The 21,653-nt window shown below is 35.1% G+C and overlaps 2 protein-coding genes and 1 pseudogene across 2 annotated transcripts; all 3 read left to right on the top strand.

Moving 5' to 3' along the window:
- The first annotated feature begins 1,734 nt into the window (after positions 1–1,734).
- LOC143583041 (DNA-directed RNA polymerase II subunit RPB2-like) lies at positions 1,735–7,931 on the top strand. Its single transcript, XM_077065469.1, has 23 exons — positions 1,735–2,016; positions 2,111–2,332; positions 2,800–3,090; positions 3,161–3,423; positions 3,490–3,576; positions 3,652–3,772; positions 3,865–3,909; positions 4,001–4,138; positions 4,208–4,357; positions 4,448–4,555; positions 4,641–4,757; positions 4,945–5,100; positions 5,203–5,307; positions 5,408–5,533; positions 5,596–5,673; positions 5,768–5,810; positions 5,860–5,912; positions 5,995–6,110; positions 6,183–6,252; positions 6,316–6,369; positions 6,442–6,585; positions 6,668–6,967; positions 7,395–7,931. The coding sequence occupies exons 1-23, from the start codon at positions 1,735–1,737 to the stop codon at positions 7,929–7,931; spliced, it is 3,606 nt and encodes a 1,201-aa protein (XP_076921584.1).
- Positions 7,932–9,244: 1,313 nt separating this feature from the next.
- LOC143583042 (riboflavin synthase-like) lies at positions 9,245–10,130 on the top strand (annotated as a pseudogene).
- Positions 10,131–13,091: 2,961 nt separating this feature from the next.
- LOC143583035 (26S proteasome non-ATPase regulatory subunit 2 homolog A-like) lies at positions 13,092–18,488 on the top strand. The gene is made up of 24 exons (XM_077065464.1): positions 13,092–13,214; positions 13,296–13,396; positions 13,732–13,852; positions 13,937–13,996; positions 14,091–14,158; positions 14,466–14,508; positions 14,592–14,657; positions 14,789–14,827; positions 14,916–14,998; positions 15,163–15,277; positions 15,395–15,469; positions 15,583–15,741; positions 15,845–15,952; positions 16,039–16,140; positions 16,215–16,355; positions 16,434–16,538; positions 16,621–16,842; positions 16,941–17,054; positions 17,171–17,386; positions 17,468–17,641; positions 17,728–17,813; positions 17,897–18,005; positions 18,093–18,271; positions 18,369–18,488. The coding sequence occupies exons 1-24, from the start codon at positions 13,092–13,094 to the stop codon at positions 18,442–18,444; spliced, it is 2,685 nt and encodes an 894-aa protein (XP_076921579.1). The 3' UTR covers positions 18,445–18,488.
- The last annotated feature ends 3,165 nt before the right edge of the window (positions 18,489–21,653 follow it).

Below are 21,653 nucleotides of genomic sequence, written 5' to 3' on the forward strand. Positions count from 1 at the left end.
AAGTTTTATTAACATCTCTTTTTTATTTCATGGTATAAGTTAGAAATATGTTTTAATTTGTTATTTATCTCTATTTTTCTTTGTATGTTGGATTTTTTAATTAAAACAACAATGTGATACATTATATTAATAATGTTAGATTATCTGTCGTTTACAATTCATTAAAATGTATAAGACATATACATATATATATATATATATATAATATATGAAGTTTTATATATTTCCATCCGTGTTTAACACGGGATCTAACCTAGTAACAAAATATAGCATCATAACATCCTTTCAAAGATTCCAGCCTTTTCAGTCAAATGCCATGTGTCTCCCTCAAACTAGCTACTTTAACATATTTGTCTGCATGCATACTAAAAGTCAGCTACGCTAAGTAAGTTCTAGTTAACTAGACAACATACATTACATTCACATACTTACACGTATCCGGAGATACATATCACATACTTAACCTGCTCATCTTTCATTCATACGTACTTACATACATATACTCATTCATTCTTTCCTACTTTTATACTTTCTTTCTTTTTATACTTTTATGCTTTCATACCTTTCATACTTTCATGTTTTAACTCATTTAGTTCATATATACCATCTCTATGTTTTAAAGAGCATTTCGCCCTACTTTCTCGATATTATTATGGTCCGTTCCCTACTTCCTAGGATATTATTAGGGTCTAGTCCCTTTTTCTCGTTCCAAACAACCATACATATCTATCCATACAACCATACATACTTTACTTATCTTTTTGTTATATATATATATATATATATATATATATATATATATATATATATATATATATATATATGGAAGGATTATGCGAGAAGTGATATTATAGCGAAAAGTGCGAGAAATGAATCTGAACCATTGATTGTGTTTAATCAGTGGTCTATATTATAAATGGCAAATTCGTAATTAAAAACACATATTTATGACATATAATTTAATAAAAAGGTTAGGTATGTTTTTGTGGTGTATGCCTCATTAAACTAGATTTTAATGTTTTAAGTGGTTACTTTTTTGTGCTCATTTTTATGCACCATAAAATCAATTTTTTAAAATTTTTTATATTTTGGATCTCACGTTGACCCACTTGCTCAAAGTATTTCCTAAATGCAAACTTAATGCAGAGTTAATAGCAGTTTTGTAACATTCCATTTAGTAGAATAAATAGCTGTATATTTCATTGGTTTTCATGTCCTTGTTTTTATTAAGTACTATGAATAAATTATAATTTTATTTTGGAAATCTAGCCTATCTTGAATAAAGCCAATCCTCTCTTAATTCGATTTCCGGTTCTATCAGATGAGATATAAGAGGACCTTCATTAGGCATTTGAGAACCTTGAAATTAACACACCCATTTTTGAATAAAACCATCAGTCCGTCATTGCCTCCATTGCCAAAATAAAAGGAAACGGGGAGATCGGTCTCTTTAACTTTTTTAAGTCTTTAACTTTTTATTTATGAATTGCTAATGAAAACAACAAAACAAAACAAAACAAAAAATCAAGGATAGAAAATGAAGATTGATAAATAGTCAAGGGACCATCTTTGTGATCCACTAAAAACTTATACTTGAACTCGGCTTTGCTTTCAAACAACTCCACCAATCTTTCCCGACAAAACTCCTTACAGACCCTAAAATCTTTGAAACACAAAACGAAATTAATACAAAACCAGTTGTCAATATTCAATCAAAAAGTCAAGACCAGAAACATGTACGATGGAGGGTATTATGCGAATGAACATCGAAACAGAAACGATATTAATCTTATGGACGAAGATGATAATGATGATGAATCCCAGGAGGTAGCTCAGGAGGATGCATGGGCAGTGATCAGTGCTTATTTTGAAGATAAAGGCTTGGTGAGACAACAATTAGATTCGTTCGACAAGTTCATACAAAACACCATGCAAGAGATTGTTGATGAGACTGGTGATATCGAGATCCGTCCTGAATCACAACACAATCCGGGCAGACATGCAGATTTTGTTGAGGTTATGCGGATTTCATCGTTTAATTAACATTTGTATTGCTATTAATATTCATGGCTTTTTTTTTTTGTTGAAAGAGAGATTGTATATTATGCAGACCATTTATAGAATCAGATTCGGTCAGATATATCTGAGTAAGCCCATTATGACAGAATCAGATGGAGAAACTGCTTCTTTGTATCCCAAAGCGGCTAGGTTAAGAAATGTGACATATTCTTCGCCATTATACGTTGATGTTACGAAAAGAGTCATTAAAAAAGGTCACGACTGCGAAGAAGTTGCTGAAACGCAAGAATTTCCTAAAGTTTTCATAGGCAAGGTATGCCCGGGATTATAATTTGTATAAACTTTTTACTTCAATAATGACGTAGAGCGGAAGCACAAAAGATAACACATTGATTATTCTTAAAGAAAGTAGTGTACTACTAAATGAATAAACCTTACAAGTTACATCATGTCCCTTGTATAGGAAATTTGTCAAATCTCAAATGACAATATTGAAGTTAAAAGACATAAATAAACGTGCAAATATAGGCAATCAACGATTTACGCATATTTACACTCAAAAAGGGATTACTGAAAATTGCAAAATTTGAGGAAAATCTTCAATTACAAAATCGTTGGACCAAACTTTGTATAGTGTTTGCCATATGATCGGGCTCGTTAAGCTATTTTTGACCACTGTTTATGAGCCTGCAACTCCATTTATAGCGCAAATTATGCCCTTTTATGGTTACCATGTGTTTCCCACTCTAGTTGGATTTCTTGAATATTACATGCATGCAGGTCCCGATAATGCTCCGTTCAAGCTATTGTAGTTTGTATCAGACACCTGAGAAGGACTTGACAGAGCTTGGAGAGTGTCCCTTTGATCAAGGAGGATATTTTATTATTAATGGAAGTGAAAAGGTTTTAATAGCTCAAGAAAAGATGAGCACAAACCATGTGTATGTGTTCAAGAAGAGACAACCTAATAAATACTCATACGCAGCTGAAGTTCGATCCGTTTCTCAATTGCAAAACAAAACCCCAAGCGGGATGTTTGTCCGTATGCTTTCCCGTTCTGGTGGCAAAGAGGTAAATACAGTAAATAGTGATAGTTAGTTATAATGATAATTGATGTAAACATTTATTGGTTTAAATGCAGGGATCTTCAGGGCAATATATCCGGGCGACTTTACCTTACATTCGTACTGAAATCCCCATAATTATTGTGTTTCGGGCATTGGGTTTTGTTGCAGATAAAGATATACTGGAACATATTTGTTATGATTTTTCTGATACTCAAATGATGGAGCTACTTAGACCATCATTAGAAGAGGCATTTGTTATTCAAAACCAACAGGTGGCTCTTGATTATATTGGAAAGAGGGGATCTACAACCGGTACCCCAAAAGAGAAAAGAATCAAGTATGCATTTTGTAAGTTTTAACTAACTTTCTTGAATATGTAGGTTTTTTATTAATGTACTTGCAGGTACGCGAAAGAGATCCTTCAAAGGGAGATGCTGCCACACGTTGGCGTAGGCGAGTACTGTGAGACCAAGAAAGCTTACTATTTTGGGTATGCAAATATCCATAGCATGTACGTATGTTGTAAATTAGATAATGACAAGATTAATGATGCTTTCTTCAACAGTTACATTATCCATAGACTTTTGTTATGTGCACTTGGAAGAAGGCAGCAGGATGACAGAGATCATTATGGAAACAAAAGGCTGGACCTCGCGGGTCCTTTACTTGGAAGCTTGTTTCGTATGGTCCGTTTTTTTTCTCAAAACTTTTTTGAGTTGATTGTTTAGATTTTTAGCTTTCTATTCTTATTAGCACTTGGTTTTGATAACCGATTCAGTTATTCAGGAAACTCACACGCGACGTGCGGTCATATGTCCAGAAGGTTCATTATTTTCCTAGCTTAATCACTTTTTTTATCGAAAAAGTATTACTTTTAATGCCTAATGATTAATGAAGTGATCTGGATGAGGTAGAGTGTTGATATTGGGAAATATGTTAACTTACAATTTGCAATTAAAGCGAAAACGATTACCAGCGGTCTTAAGTACTCTCTTGCCACGGGGAACTGGGGGCAAGTTAACTCAGCAGGGTCAAGAGCTGGAGTTTCACAGGTCATTTCATATTTCTTTTTGGATAATATTTTTATAATTGTTCTTCACATTTATAACCCTTGCATTCAGGTGTTGAATCGATTAACATATGCATCGACACTATCCCATTTGCGTAGATTAAACTCGCCAATTGGACGAGAAGGTAAACTGGCAGAGCCGCGCCAGCTGCATAACTCACATTGGGGCATGATGTGTCCTGCAGAAACACCTGAAGGACAAGTAACATTCATTACATTCCATATTTATAAGCATTCATTGGTTTATTATTTACATAATAATATTACTGTTTTGTGCTTACAAAATATGAAGGCATGTGGACTGGTAAAGAATCTGGCATTAATGGTGTACATAACAGTTGGATCAGCAGCAAACCCCATCCTTGAGTTTTTGGATGAATGGAGCATGGAAGGTTTCGAGGTCATTTTATCTTTTTATTTTTCTTCCTTTAAATAAAAATGTATATTATAATAATCTTATTGCAAATGATCTGATTCTTTTATAGGAAATATCACCTGCAGTTATACCTCAATCTACAAAAATCTTTGTTAATGGTAGCTGGGTAGGGATCCATCGCAACCCCGAGCTCCTAGTGAGGACCCTGAGACAGCTAAGGCGACAGGTGCAAGTTTCTTATCGCTTATTATCTTTAGAGAATCATGAAAACACCGTCATGTCAAATTTTTATCTTATAACTATGGTAATTATATAACAAATTGTAGCTTATATATTCTCTCTAATAACTTAACATGACTATTTAGGGGGGCGTTAAAATAATAGAAATGTTAACTGAATTTTTGATATTGTAGGTTGATGTAAACACTGAAGTTGGAGTGATACGAGATATTCGTTTAAAAGAATTGAGGCTTTATACCGATTACGGGCGCTGCAGTCGGCCATTATTTATTGTAAAGAAACAGAAACTACTCATAAAGAAAAGAGATATAATGACTTTGCAGCAAAGGGTGTTTACTTACTGATTTCATACTCTTGTTAACATCTGTTGTTATATTATATTACTATTTACAATTACAATAACATTCTTTTATTTTGTAATATTATTTAAGGAATCTGTTGAGGAATGTGGGTGGCATGATCTCGTGGCAAAAGGTTTTATTGAGTATGTTGATACCGAGGAAGAGGAGACTACTATGATCTCTATGACCATAAATGTATTACTTAACAAAAGTACAAAACTCGTATTTCTGTTGACTGCTGTGACTGATTTTATAACTGAAGTAACTAAATTTATGTTTTTTTTATTCTGTTTAGGATCTTATACAATCAAGAACAAACCCGGATGATGCTTATTCTGAAACTTACACCCACTGTGAAATCCATCCATCATTAATATTGGGTGTTTGTGCTTCTATCATTCCATTTCCAGACCATAATCAGGTATTTCATTTTGTTTTCTTTCTTTGGTGTTTATGTATATTTAAAGCATTTTAATGGTGCAGTCGCCTCGTAACACTTATGAATCAGCAATGGGAAAGCAGGCGATGGGTATGTATGTTACCAACTACCAGACAAGGATGGTAAGAAGATATTCATCAGGATGAACAATTCAAATCGGCTTTTGTTATTCGTTTCGAAAATATGTTTTAATGTTATTTTTCTTGTGATTTTCAGGACACGTCAGCTTATGTTCTATACTATCCTCAGAAGCCTGCAGGCATTGTAATTACTAATTACCGGCTGCATTTCAGGCATTGTAGCTCTAGTGACTACTAGAGCTATGGAGCATTTGCATTTCAGGCAGCTTCCTGCAGGCATTGTAATTACTAATTACCGGCTGCTGAATTCAATTTTCCTTTAATCTTCAACTTGTAAATATATATGAATTTGACCATTAACAGAATGCTATCGTTGCAATTGCTTGTTACTCCGGATATAACCAAGAAGATTCTGCTATCATGAATCAATCTTCAATAGACCGGGGATTCTTTCGTTCACTGTTCTTCCGTTCATATAGGTAATGTTTGCACAACCAAATAAAATTATATATCTACACCTTGTGTTGAACTTTGTTTAATAATAATAATAGGGATGAAGAGAAAAAGATGGGAACTTTGGTCAAAGAGGATTTTTGTTGTCCTAATCGGGACACCACGACGGTTAGCATATATACTTATAATTTCATTTTATAACAAAACCGGTCACGCTTATTTGCACTGCAGGGAATGAGAAATGGATGTTATGACAAGCTGGATGATGATGGTTTTGCACCTCCTGTAAGTTATTAAACTTAAATATTAATTATTATGTCAACAATAGCCAATCTTAAATCGATTTCCGGCTGTCAGGGCACACGAGTCTCTGGTGATGATGTCATCATTGGAAAAACGAGTCCAGTCCCGCAAGATGACGGGCCAGGTCAAGCTTCAAGGTATACACAAACTGATCATAGCACAAGTTTGCGGCACAGTGAGAGTGGTGTTGTAGATCAGGTTTATTTCATGACCCCAAACGACTAGTTTACATGATTATTCATTCTGTGTTTGTGAACCATGAAAATATGGAATTTGGTAGGTTTGCTTGACAACAAATGCAGATGGATTATGGTTTGTTAAAATCCAAATGAGGTCGGTTAGAATCCCTCAAATAGGAGATAAGTTTAGCAGCAGGCATGGACAGAAAGGAACGGTTGGGATGACTTACACACAAGAAGACATGCCATGGACCATTGAAGGAATCGCTCCCGACATCATTGTGAACCCGCATGCTATCCCTTCTCGTATGACCATCGGTCAACTCATCGAGTGCATCATGGGCAAAGTTGCTGCTCACATGGGAAAAGAAGGAGACGCCACTCCGTTCACTGATGTCACTGTAAGCAATATGATACTGTTTAAAGTTTGCATAAATATTATAACAAAACTACAAAAGTAATAATAAGGGTGATGTTAGAGAGAGACACTATCCCAAATATGCACATCAGCATGCCTGTCATAGTGTCATGTCATACCGCTCGTATGATATACCGAAAAACTGTCTACAGGCTGTATGGCTTTGTTAATGGTAACACCAATCATTTATGTGTCACTCAAACACATCATACGAGCCGTATGATTTAGCAAACACCACCTCGGACGGCACCTCATGCAACCCATATGACAATTTTTTATCTATCGTACAATCTGTATCACCATTTTTTGTAAGCAACACGGCTCATTTGAAACGTCACTGGTGTGTATATATTATAGTGTGTCAGTGGTGTTTCTTTAGTTAGGGCCTATAATAATTGTGCATATTTTAGGTGGATAGTATTAGCAAAGCACTACACAAATGCGGTTACCAAATGCGTGGTTTCGAGACCATGTACAACGGGCACACGGGTCGTAGAATGACAAACATGATATTCTTTGGTCCAACATACTACCAAAGGTTAAAACACATGGTGGATGACAAGATCCATTCTCGAGGGCGAGGCCCTGTTCAGATCCTGACAAGGCAGCCAGCCGAGGGTCGGTCTCGTTACGGTGGCCTACGGTTTGGTGAAATGGAACGTGATTGCATGATCGCTCATGGTGCGGCTCATTTCCTTAAAGAACGATTATTTGACCAGAGCGACGCGTACAGGATCCATGTTTGCGAGTGTTGCGGCCTGATCGCGCTCACAAATTTAAAGAAAGTTTCTTTTGAGTGCAAAAGTTGCAAGAATAAAACTGAAATTGTTCAGATACATTTGCCATATGCTTGCAAGCTTCTTATTCAAGAATTAATGTCAATGGCCATAGCTCCAAGGTTGTTGACCAAAGTTAAGTCAACCAAGGATCAGAAGATCCGATCATGACATTTTTAGGCCTGTAAATGAACCGAATACTAATTTAACAGTTGGTGAACTGTTGAGGTGGAGGTTCATTTATATTCGTTCATTTAATAAACAAACGAATATGAACAAAAAAATTATGTTTGTGTAATTGAAGAACGAGCATGCACACATGTTTCGTTCGTTGTTTATGCTTGTTTGTTTAAGTCCATGCGTTTAATCCATTTAACTTTGTAATTTTATTATTTTTAAAAATAATTAAACGTGTATTAGAGTTCAATTGGTGATTTGGTGTTCGTTGAGGATTGTTTATTTATCTTCATTTACGTTCATTTATATTTGTTCTTTTTGTACGTTTGTGTTCACAAGCCGTTCGTTTATAATGAACGAACACGAACATGTTCAATTTCTTAACGAACGAACATGAACAAGAAAATCGGTTTGTGTCCGTTCGGTTCGTTCACAGAATTATCCAGTTGATTTCATTTTATTATTATTATTATATTTAGTATTTTAATAAGGGTAACGTGCTAAAATAGTCTCTGAGGTTTGGTCAATTATTTGATTTTCATCCAAAAATCAAGGTTTCCGATTATTGCCAATTTCGTCCAAATTACTAACTCTGTCTATTTTCAACATTATCTGAGGGTCGTATTTGTCTTTTTAGTTTGATACTTATCTTATTCTCTTTTCTAATCCCTAGCAAAATCCCTAAATCTCAACCTATCTTCTTCATAGTCACTGTTTCAATTCAACCACCCCACGTTCAAGGTACCCATTACACTTTGTTTAAGACCCACAACCACCATATCTAAGAAAAACGATGCCCCCAAAACGAGGTCATCAACAATGCCCCTTAACTTAACGATGAAATTCAACGTATTTAGTGATCTAGACGAATTTGACAACAATTAAAAAAAATAAAAATACCTATTTTTTTAATAACGGTTTCCGAAATAATATTGAAATAAAAAAAGATTATTTTAGGGACAACTTCGTAGAATAGCAACCAAGTTTCAAGTTTGTTCCAATTAAGTCATTCATATTTTACTAAACTTTCAATTTTGTCTCAATTAAGTCACTTAACTTTCAATGTGTTCTAATTAGGTCACTCAACTATCTATTTAGGCTCAATTAGGTAACTCAACTTTCAATAAATGTTCCAATACTATGTTTTTTCCCTTCATATTATATATGTTTATAAATAACTTAAACGTTTTTATTGTTTATTAGTAAATGTATAGCTTAGGATGTCCTCTCTTTTATAAAATAAATTGAAATTTAAACTTAAAAGTTATCACTTGATTCATCACTTTCCCTACTGCACCAATGCGATTTCATCCATGGCTGCTGTCTCAATCTCCAAAACCCTAACCAAAACAACATCAATCTCTACCCCAAGACTACCAATTCACAGTCACCTCAACAAAGCCCACCCCTTTAGGTCATCCAATCTCAAACCAAAACCTAATCTCACCCACGTATTCAGATCCAACCCACCCAAATCACTAAAACCAAAAAACCCAAATCAAATCACTCTTCACCGGAATCGTCGAAGAAATGGGTCAAGTTAAGCAATTGGGTTTCGACGACTCCGGTCAATCATTCGACATGGTAATCCACGCACCAACCATACTGGAAGACGTTAATTTAGGCGACAGCATTGCCGTAAACGGCACGTGTTTAACAGTCACCGAATTCGACTCCGAACGGTCCGAGTTTAAAGTCGGGTTGGCGCCTGAGACGTTGCGGAAAACGTCCTTGATTGAACTGGATACAGGGATGGCTGTTAATTTGGAGCGGGCGGTGAAGCCGTCAACTCGAATGGGCGGGCATTTTGTGCAGGGGCATGTGGATGGGACGGGGGAGATTGTGTCGATGGTGCCCGAGGGGGATTCGTTGTGGATTAAGGTGAAGACGTCGCGGGAGATATTGAAGTTTATTGTGCCGAAAGGGTTTATTGCGGTGGATGGGACGAGTTTGACGGTGGTGAAGGTGTTTGATGATGAGGCGTGTTTTAATTTTATGTTGGTCGAGTATACGCAACAGAAGGTTGTTATACCGTTGAAGAAAGTCGGGCAGAAGGTGAATTTGGAGGTGGATATATTGGGGAAGTATGTGGAGAGGCTGCTTAGCAGCGGGTTTGTGGAGAGTATTAAATCAAGATGATGATTGATCACATTGGAGGTACTTTGTTTTCAGTTAGTTTGAATTTGAGCTAAAGGTTGCGGGTTAATGTGTTTTGTTATTCAAGTTTTACAATTATAAGTTGTGAATAATGGTTGAGTACTCTGTAATCTTGTGTTGGTGTACCATCTAAATGGGAACATGCTCCACCCTTGGTTCTTACTGTGGAAGTTGGAATTTGACACTTTGATAGCAAAACAAGTACAAATGTAAAAATAGCAGATGTTAGTTACATGTTTTGATACTGATGTTGCCTGTGAATAGACATTTCGTAAGTTAAATTATATATGGATTTAAGTTTATACGCAAATAAATAATCTATACATATCGTATGAGGCGGATAAAGCAGACCGACTCCATCTTATAAAGCAGATGTGTATGTGTTGTTGAAACGAATCTTCTGTCCATGATCTTTGTTGGTGGGTGATTTCCGCTCAAAGAATAATGAGAGGGTGAGAGTTGGAGCATAATGTAAAAATGGCAAATGTGTGAAGTAATTTTTTGAATTGGCGTTTGCTGCGCAAAGTCTTGTATGGCATGTGCTTGGAGGGATACGGCCTTCATATTCATCTTGTGGGGCTTGTGGTGGTGGGATGATGCATCTTCATCATGAGGTTTGAATTGCATTCGGCTAGACTCGCACCTTCCGTGGATATGGCCTCTAACTCATTTGATTCAGAATGGAGCAACCTTCCGTTGCCGTGTTGTGGGAGGAGGGTGGACGAATTTGGGGGCATTCAAGTCAAATTTGAGTTCAATTAGCATATGCAAGAAATGTTAGTTTTGTGAATTAAGGAATTTGATTGAATGTATTCATTCCAATTTCATCGTTTGCTAACTAATCAAGTGAAAAGGAGAGAAGAATTAACTCAATCGATTTCTTTCCCCCCTTTTTTTGGAGAGTTAAAACTCCATTTTTATTTTGTTTTGTATTATGTATTAAAATAATTATTTTGTTTATTCTATACAGATAAATAGAATCTAGTCTAGACTAAATTTGAAGTGTGTTACTATTATTATTATTGTTGTTATTATTATAACAGCAACAAAATTACATTAAAGATAAAAATGCTACATCTAGCAAAGAACCAGACTAGGTAATACTAGCAAAATTGGAATTAGGGATGAGATTGATAGCGACCGGTTCTGGACATGAAAATCGTAAATTTTTGGTACTGGTATCGGTACCGAAATCTTCGGTTCGGTACCGGGACGGTACCGGTACCAAAGATAAAAAATTCAGGAAATACCGGTACCGGTCCCGATACCGAAACTCAAAACTTTGGCACCGATTTCGGTACCTGTACCAGTACCAACCGGTACCCATACCCAATTTGCTTATCCCTAATTGGAATTACACCGATATATCCGCTCAAAAGTCTATTCTTTACCCATTGAAACCCAATAACGTTGATTTCTTCAATAAGCCTTCCAATGACAGCCACTGTGTTGTTGAAAAACATGAGATCGTTTCTAGCTTTCCATATCACCCAACAAACGAGTAAGATAACCGATTGAATAATTCGTCTTCTAAAAGTCATTGTTCATAATACGAGTAGAAACCCACACGCTCGATTCTAGAAGAAGAGTGTATGTGGTGTTGTTTTACGATCTGAATCCGACATTGCTAGCCATATTGTTTCGAAAAAAAACTTGGATTCTAGAGGAAGAGTGTATGTGGTGGTGTTTTACGATCTTAATTGGTGTCATTTGTTTGTCACACAAATGACACCAATTAAGAAACAAAAATTTTTTCACTAACAGCTTCAAAATAAATCAACATTAGCCTTGCCATAAGAGATTTTTCTTTGTCGGTCGCCTTTCAGCATGTAAGAAAGTATCAACAAAAGTGAGTATGGTGAAAAAGTATATGACTTGAAATTCTTATCGTCCTCTAGCATTCATACTAGATATTGTTACCTTTTCTTATCAAGTAAAGGTGGCCCCAAAGTGCCCCATGATAAAAGAATAAGTTGTCGTCATGATAGCGACAGTCCAAGTGATAATGAGTGTTCCCTTATTATAATACGTCCGACACAATTTCTCGTCACAAACAAAATATTGTCAGTGAACCCACCATAATCGTGCACCATATGAACAAGATACCGTGAGTTAAACCGACCAGGTTATCAGACATGGTACTAGAGGTGTACAAATCGGATTTTTCTAATACCCAGTTCCGGGTATGAAACGGGGATCGGGTATGACCAGGTATTGGAAAATCGGATATTGGTCATACCAGGGTCGGGTTTTGGTCCGAGTAATTTCTCTAAAAACCATACTATATGCACCGGGTTCGGGTCGGTATAGAACCGATATTCTAAAACTAGGTATTTGAATACCTTATTATTGCCGGGTATTGAAAACAAACCCTATATTTGGGTTTTTTTCGAGTATTCTTTTGGGTATAGATTGGGATTTTTAAGGGACTGTACTTTTTGGGGTTATTTTTCAGGTAATTTCGGGTATAGATCGGATGTTTGAAATACTCAGTTTCGGGTATTGGAAAAAACTTTCGATTTTCAGATATTACCATGTATAAACCGGGTCCGGGTTTTGGTGCTAAAATGGATACCCTGTCTGTACCCTACAGGTAGGGTCGGGTAGTAAAAACCCGGCTATAATAAAACCCGATTCCAGTTTCTTTTTTTCCGGATCCGGTTCCGAGTTTGGGTTTTATTGTGCATCTATACATGGTACCATCTCTTCGATATCTACGTTAACTGTTAGCATAATACATTTAACTACCATTAATTTATCAATATCATCCGGTTAAAAAGCCGCTGTATTTAATTGAACCCAGCCAGGCTCACTTGAGGCCCAAACTGAAGAAGTCTTTTGGCCCGCATCGTATTTATTAATTTAAACTAATTAAAAAGAAAAAGAAAAAACAGTGAGGTTGCTTGGGGAGAAAAAGAATAACAAACAAGGGTTCTGCAATTCATTCCAATCTCATTCAATCAATCAATCACCAATTCTCCCAGCTTTCAGTAGACAATGGATCCAGAATCAAACAACAACAACAACAACACAGCTACCGGAAACCCTAAGGACGAATCCACTTTGAAGGCTCCTTCTAAAGATCCGAAGAAGAAAGACGATAAGAAAGACGAAGATCTCGTAAGTAATTGTATTCGTAATTAGGTTAAACGATTATTATTATTATTATTATTATTGATATTGATTTTGATTTTGTTATAGTCGGAAGAGGATTTGGCGTTGAAGCAGCAGTTGGAGCTGTATGTTGAAAGAGCTCAGGATGCTAAACCAGAGTTACAAAAGACTGCTCTTGAGAGCATGAGGTACTACTTTTTATGCTCTTCTCTTATTATTATTTGGTTACGGCTTTAGATTGCTTTAAGTTATTCACTCAAAAACATGTTACACAAGGAGCTTAGAATAGTTATTCTTATGTTGAAGGTTAATGAGAATTTTAAGTTATTGTTTGAGTCAGTCAGAGCTAGAGTGTGTTTGTTTGGTTCACTTAAAAGGTTGCCAAACAGCCTCTACTACTGTATAGTCTGTATTACACTTTTTTAGTTCACGTTATTATGTGAAACTTTTACGATATTTCCGTATACATGTCAAAATGATTGAAGATTTTGTGATGCTTACAATCTTTATTCTTGGCTTGTAGGCAAGAAATTAGGACGTCGACAAGTTCCATGACTTCAGTTCCAAAGCCACTGAAGTTTTTACGGCCACATTATGGAACTTTGAAATCGGTTTACGAGACAATGCCAGATTCTGATGTAAAGGTATCTCTTTTACTTTTTTCAATGCAAGTTTCTATATTTTTTTTAATTCTTGGTGGTTCTGATCTGCTTTATTTTTTTATGCAGAAATTGCATGCAGATATTCTATCAGTTTTGGCTTTGACAATGTCTGCAGAGGGTGATCGGGTAAGGGAGTCATGTGCATATGTTAATTTATTTCTACTAGAATGTATTTAACTTTGTTGTGTTTTACTAATGTTTTCTGCGTTTTCCTTATCAGGAGAGTTTGAAGTATCGGTTGCTGGGTTCTGAAGGTGATATTGGTTCCTGGGGTCATGAGTATGTTAGGTAATTAATTCTTTTTGTAATTATTATACTTTATACAATAAAGATGCGTTTATGGGCTTTAAGAGGACAAAGCACTAATCTTTGTGTTCTTTGTCGGATGCTATGTATCATCATGGTATATGTGACATATTATAATGTGCCAATGCTTTCATCTTCCATAGCTTCTGCATTTTTTGTATTAATCTATCGTGTTGTTATAGAAATACTTGTATCTAAGAATCAACTAAACGAATCATAGATTTCTGAGATGACTTTTACTTGATTAGTAAGTGTGAATGTCTGGTCACTGATTATGTCATCTCTGTAGGAATTTGGCTGGTGAAATCGCACAAGAGTATTCAAAGAGGGTGGTACTGTTTCTACTTTAAAACAGCTTTATCTTTTTATTATTATCTTCGTGTGTAGTTTGTTTATTTGATTTGTGCCAATTCAGAATGAGGAAGCAAATGTGGATGATCTGATAGAGCTTGTAGAACAAATTGTTGCTTTTCACATGAAGGTATGTCTTATTTTTCATGCTTATTTATTTGAGTTGTAGTTTGCTGTGTCATTTGTTGATTATTTGCATATTTGTTTTGAGTTGTCTTATCAAAACATCTGTTTGTTTCTATAACTTTTTTCACATTGCAGCATAATGCTGAACCCGAGGCTGTAGATCTTTTGATGGAGGTATTCTGTTTTATAATTTTTGACATATATGATCTACTGGCTATAAAGATGAATATGATACTTACCTAGTTACCTTTGAATAATTCAGGTTGAATTTCTTGATCTACTAGTGAAGCATGTTGACAAAACAAATTACAAAAGAACTTGCTTGTACCTGACAAGTTCAGCCAGGTAAGCTACAGAGTTTAGATTAACTGTCTATTTCATGTTGCTTAGAGTCTTAGACCTTTGATTTGTATATTTTTGTCTAGTCTTTTGATTTTATTATTTCTACGTTCTTATATCATGCATGTGCACCTATGAACTGCGTATGATTTTTTTTTCAAAACTTTTAGATACCTCCCTGGACCGGATGACGTGTCAGTTTTGGAAATTGCCTACACAATATACAAACAATTTGAAGAATTTCCAAGTGCACTTCAAATTGCACTCTATCTTGACAACATGCAGGTTTGCATTTCAATATTTCATTTTGATATATTTTTATAATTTGATATATGATGAGTAACTGAGTTTTTCATCTATTCAATTTGTGTTCTGATACTTGATTGGATGTTTCTTTGACAGCATGTGAAGAAGGTTTTTACTTCTTGTCCTGATCTCTTGCGCAAGAAGCAGTTCTGTTACATTCTCGCTCGACAAGTAAGCATTAATTCTTATAATCCCTTGAACTTATTTTACTTCAGTTAAGTAGTATTTTTATACCAATTGAACTTTCCTTTCCAATGCAATGATTGTGTGATCATACTGTGCAGGGAATAAGTTTTGAGCTTGATGAAGAGATGTGTGCTGATGATGAAGAGAGGGAGGCCTTGCAAGAAATTGTCAACAACACTAAATTAAGTGAAGGTTATCTTACCCTTGCTCGAGATATTGAAGTCATGGAGCCCAAATCTCCTGAAGATATTTATAAGGTTTGAATTGTTGATCATGATTTCTATTAAGTTGTAATAATATAGAAATAAATCTCATTCATGATCAATCATAAGTTAACATAATGTTTGTTTCTTTTATCAGGCACATTTACTTGATGGTCGCGCTAGTGCTGGTGCTAGTGTTGATTCAGCCAGACAAAATCTGGCAGCAACTTTTGTAAATGCGTTCGTGAATGCTGGTTTTGGTCAGGTGGATTATTTATCTATTTACATATTAATTTTTATCGTTTCGTATTTTGTAATGATTTGTGTTTTTTTTTTCCTTCCTGTTTTTAGGATAAATTGATGACAGTAGCTTCAGAGGCTTCAACTGGAGGTTCTTCTAACTGGCTTTTTAAGAACAAAGATCACGGGAAAGCAAGTGCTGCTGCAAGTTTGGTACGTAAAAACTGCTAAATTTATTTTCTTTTAATTGCATATATGAACTGTAATTCTTGTTTGTACTGTTATAGGGAATGATTGATCTTTGGGATGTTGACACTGGTCTTGCTCAACTTGACAAGTACTTTCACAGCAATGATAATCATGTCATAGCTGGTGCATTATTAGGTGTTGGGATTGTCAACTGTGGCATCAAGAATGACTGTGATCCTGTGAGTACTCTTTAGTTTTTACTTTCTAAAGCATTGTTTTCGTGACATTCTTTATGTTAATTTTTTTGTTCTTTTCAGGCTTTGGCACTTCTTGCTGATTATCTGGATAAAGAAGATGCTTCTATTAGAATTGGTGCTATAACTGGTCTTGGTTTTGCATATGCGGGCACTCAGAATGAACAGGTTTTTTTAAAACACTTATTGTTTTCATTAAATTTGTTCTCTTTGGATTCATATATAATAACTAGATTTAATAAATTTTTAGCTCCGAGACAAGTTGACTCCAATTCTTGGAGACCCGAAAGCACCACTAGATGTTATTGCTTTCACTGCAATTGCTTTAGGTTTGGTGTATGTTGGTTCTTGTAATGAAGAGGTGGCTCAGGCAATAATCTTTGCACTTATGGACCGAAGCGAGTCAGATTTGGGAGAGCCACTCACCAGACTGTTACCTCTTGGGTTAGGTCTTCTTTACCTTGGGAAACAGGTAAGATATGCAATTGACAGAAGTCTATGAGTTGAGTTTGTGTTACAATATTCAATTTCTTACAAGCAGTAAATTTGAAATTTGTTTGTATATTACAGGATAGTGTGGAGGCTACTGCTGAGGTGTCGAAGACATTTAATGAAAAGATCAGAAAGTATTGTGATATGACTCTGTTGTCTTGCGCCTATGCTGGGACAGGAAATGTTTTGAAGGTAATCTAGTGTTATTAAAGATTATTTTTACATAACCAGACTGTTGTCTTGCGCCTATGCAATGAAATTGTAATTTGTAATTGAAATTGCTAATGTATTTCTTTTTTTTTTCATAGGTTCAACACTTTCTTGGTCAATGTGCACAACACTTTGAGAAGGGTGAAACTTTTCAGGGTCCAGCCGTACTAGGTATTGCCATGGTGGCAATGGCTGAGGAACTAGGGCTCGATATGGCAATCCGTTCATTAGAGCATCTGTTACAGTACGGGGAACAAAACATCAGAAAGGCGGTTCCATTGGCTCTTGGTCTTCTCTGCATATCAAATCCAAAAGTATGACCAAATCTGCTTGTTAATAATAGTAGTAACAAGAATAATTATAAGAAAGCGTACTCATTTGTTTTGATTGATTAGGTCCATGTTATGGATACACTGAGTCGACTCAGTCATGATGCTGATTCAGAAGTTGCTATGGCAGCAGTTATCTCTTTGGGATTGATAGGTGCCGGAACCAATAACGCTAGAATAGCTGGCATGCTTCGGAATCTTTCAAGTTATTATTACAAAGAAGCCAATCTTCTCTTCTGTGTAATCAGCAAATGCTCTTCAACTGCTGTAGTTGCATATTTGTGAATACATATTTTAATATTTTACCTTGTTTTATATTGTTGCAGGTGCGAATTGCTCAAGGTTTTGTACATATGGGGAAAGGTTTGTTGACCCTTGCTCCATATCACTCGGAGCGATTCTTATTATCCCCGTAAGTAGACTCTACGCAAAAACATAATTTTCAATTATTTAATCAATAAAGGAAGAAGCATTCTTATTTATGTTTATTGGCAGTACGGCTTTGGCTGGACTTGTGGTACTATTGCACGCATCTCTTGATATGAAAGCAATTATTTTGGGAAAATATCATTATGTTCTCTACTTCGTAGTTTTGGCTATGCAGGTTTGTATCATTATTTTATTGGTTATTTATTTTTTGTTATCATCATAAGACGGAAGTTCACTAATTATTTTTGCTATTGTTCAACAGCCTAGAATGTTGCTGACTGTGGATGAAAATCTGAAACCTCTATCGGTACCGGTTCGGGTGGGTCAGGCTGTTGATGTTGTGGGCCAGGCGGGTCGGCCCAAGACAATTACTGGGTTCCAAACCCATTCCACCCCAGTCCTCTTGGCTGCTGGGGATAGGGCTGAACTTGCAACAGAGAAGTACTATTACTATTACTATTACTACATCTTTTTATTGCCTCTTATTTTATCGTAAAAGCATATGCTATAATGTTTTAATGGCTGTTGTTCTATGTAGGTATCTTCCACTCTCCCCTATTTTGGAAGGATTTGTTATTTTGAAAGAGAACCCGGACTACAGGGAAGAAGCCTAGACACATAGATTGGCTAGGGTTGATTAAGACAAGATTTACTGGAAACTGAACTGGCTGCCATGTGACCCGAGTCTGATGGTGATAAAGTTTTATCTTGTTTTGTCACCCGACCTTAGGTTTTGAGGCAATTTCTGGCATGTTGGACGATGGTTTGAATATGTTTTCAAGTTATGTTTTATGTTGATGTTAAATTAGATATACGTTTTGGTCATGAAGAAGCTATCGTGTACTTGTACACTCATTTCTTTCCAACGAAGTAGATGACTTTAATTGCTAGTTGTGATATATGTATTGCAATGTTTGTTATATCTGTTAACGGAGCCTAGACATGCTATATGTTGTCTCTTGCTTTGATATCAATGCATATTATTAATAGCACCCGAAAGCTATAACACAAACCACTATTGGTTAGAAGCAGCTGGTCGTTTAGAGATGTCTTCTGGCTTAGTGTCAAGTCAACCATGACCAAGACTCATGCACTATTTACTATTTTATGTTTTGTTGTTTACAACAAATTCACAATAGACAATGGTGTTCAAGTTACACCCTGATCAGGTTGTATGATTGGGAACAAAAAAAAGGGGGGGGGGGGGGGGGTGTTGTGGGGACAAGGGGTGCCTGGGTACCCCTCAACTTTTTTGGCAGACCGGGGACCGGACTATGTTTTAGGCAGTTCAGTTGGTCATTTCATAGTAGTTTCACTGTTGCGAAGGTGTTGGATAACTTGGATCCCATGAAGATTGTTTTCATTTCATGTTACCTGTATAAAGAAATTTATCATGGACCTAAATAGATATATTGCAAGTGGTTTTTTAACAAAAACTAAGCTACCTTACATGCATGTTAGCCATTGCCATCCATGCTTATTTTAATAGGGAGTAGGTAATCTAATCTAACTAATATATTAAAGCAACATAATTTTGTTCACATGTCCTTCACCTAGGTTGTCCACATAGGCTTTCATGTCATAAATCTTCCATAAATCTAATTTTCACATATTCACAATAAAATTTAATCAATGATCTTGACTTTAATATTTTTGTAACTTATTAATGTAATTATGATATTAATTATTCTAATTATTGTTAGAATTAAAATACTTATTAAATTTACTAGGTTTAAATCTAATCTAATTTAACTAATATATTAAAGCAACACAATTTTGTCCACATGTCCTTCACCTAGGTTGTCTACATAGGCTTCCATGTCATCAACCTTCTATAAATCTAATTTCCACATATTCACAATAAAATTTTAATCAATGATCTTGACTTCAATATTTTTGTAACTTATTAATGTAATTATGATATTAGTTATTCTAATTATTGTTAGAATTAAAAAAACTTATTAAATTTACTAGGTTTAAATTGTTCATCGTTTCTTATTTAAAAGGCGTATGCTTTGTTCAAAAATCATAACGCTCTCCATCGTTTGTAACCATATTCTTCACCTCATCTATAACCGGTTCTTCATGATTTGTCGGTTTCATAATCCAAACAACATCAAATACGTTCATCGTTTGCAATTATCTGGTATGATTTATATTTTAGTGTTTAATCGATTTTTGTGAAGAACAACATCAAATTGATTCACTGTTGTTGGATTTAGGGTTTAACTGCATATGATTTTTTATACTAACGGTAAAAAGATTTGATATTTAATCTATTCCTATTAATCGATTTATGTTTTAATCTATTTAGGGTTTAAAGGTATGATTTTTTTAAATTATCTACACATGTTTCTTTTTCTTCTTGTTGTTGTTGTTGTTTCATGACAGGAGAATCGAATGCAAGCTACGGTTTTTAAACCCAACATTTTTCGTTTTAAACGGTTTTTGAATGAAAACTCTACACAGGTGAAAATATAAGTTTAAACCTTGTATGTATTTGTAAGCTTAGTTTTTAAATAATATTACAAAATCTGTTACTAATGTGTTTTTTTATTTTTTTCAGGTATAATGATTCATTTATGTTATATTATTTCTTATTTACTGAATTATTTATTTATAAAGTATTTTCTTTTTATGTTATAGACATAGTTTAACATCTTTTGTAATATCTACTGGTAAAAAAACTCATGTTAAATATTTATGTTGATTGAATATGTTTTTTACATTTTATATTGTTTCTTGATTGTTTTCCACCAGTGTGTCACACGGGTTATTATCCTAGTTAAAAGTAAAGGAAGTGATGACTTTGTGATATTTTTTTAATTTATTTATTGACAAGTGTTACCCAAAAAAAAGATTATTTAATTTGAAGAAATATATATAATAATTTTTACAGACAATAGACTTCGATTATGTAACGTCTGACCATGATTCACCAGGAATAAAATTTCAAACAGCACCCATCGAACTCGTTCCGATATGACATACCAGTTCTTTCCAAGTTTGACCATTTCCACACAACCTAGAAATATGCGCTTTTTATTCAATATTTAAGAGGTGACTTACAATATGTATATATTTTTTAATTGAAAAAATTCCCAAAATATCCCTTTTTAAAGAAAGTCTTTAAAATAGCCCTTTTTTCTTAAAATATTTTAGAATTTGGACTGTCAAGAGTCAAGATGCATTGGGAAAAGATAAAAATAAAGAGGGAGCATGCCAAATTTTGAAGGAAAGTTAGGGAGGAGACGAGATTTGGGGAAATAATAAAGGTAAAGTCCAAATTTTTTTGAAATCTGGAGCAAAAGTTCAAATTTTTCCAAAACTTTTTTTCTCAAATACCGTCTTGAGAGACTGTTTTTTTATGTTTCCTACCTTTCCCGTTGTCACACCCACCCCCCGGCCGAAGGCGGAAACGCCGGGGCGTGCGTAGATTGAAATCATGCACATGGTATTAAATGTAAAAACTCATACTAGAATAAACCAACATATTGTTCAAACCAAACATAATCCAAATAGAAAGTATGGCATAACAATTTATTCATTAAACTTCTAAGTCTGACTCATCCCCTATATGAAACTTCAAGAATCTTCTTAACTTAATTTCCATCACCTAAAAAACATACGAGAGTGTCAACTAAAAATAGATGGTGAGAACATAAGTTTTAAATATAAGTTTTATGTTGAAAACATTCCATATGTGTTAAGTTACTTCTATACTTTTGTGATTACAACCAAACCTTTGACACGTTTAACGAGTCGTCTAATCCACGATTAGACTATTATGTTTAATGTTTAACGTTCGTCGGATTCTGAACAC

This window comes from Bidens hawaiensis, unplaced genomic scaffold (genome assembly GCF_021521415.1).
Source record: "Bidens hawaiensis isolate Kalapana, Puna unplaced genomic scaffold, B.hawaiensis_p1.1 tig00032105_1, whole genome shotgun sequence".
Classification (NCBI taxonomy): domain Eukaryota; kingdom Viridiplantae; phylum Streptophyta; class Magnoliopsida; order Asterales; family Asteraceae; genus Bidens; species Bidens hawaiensis.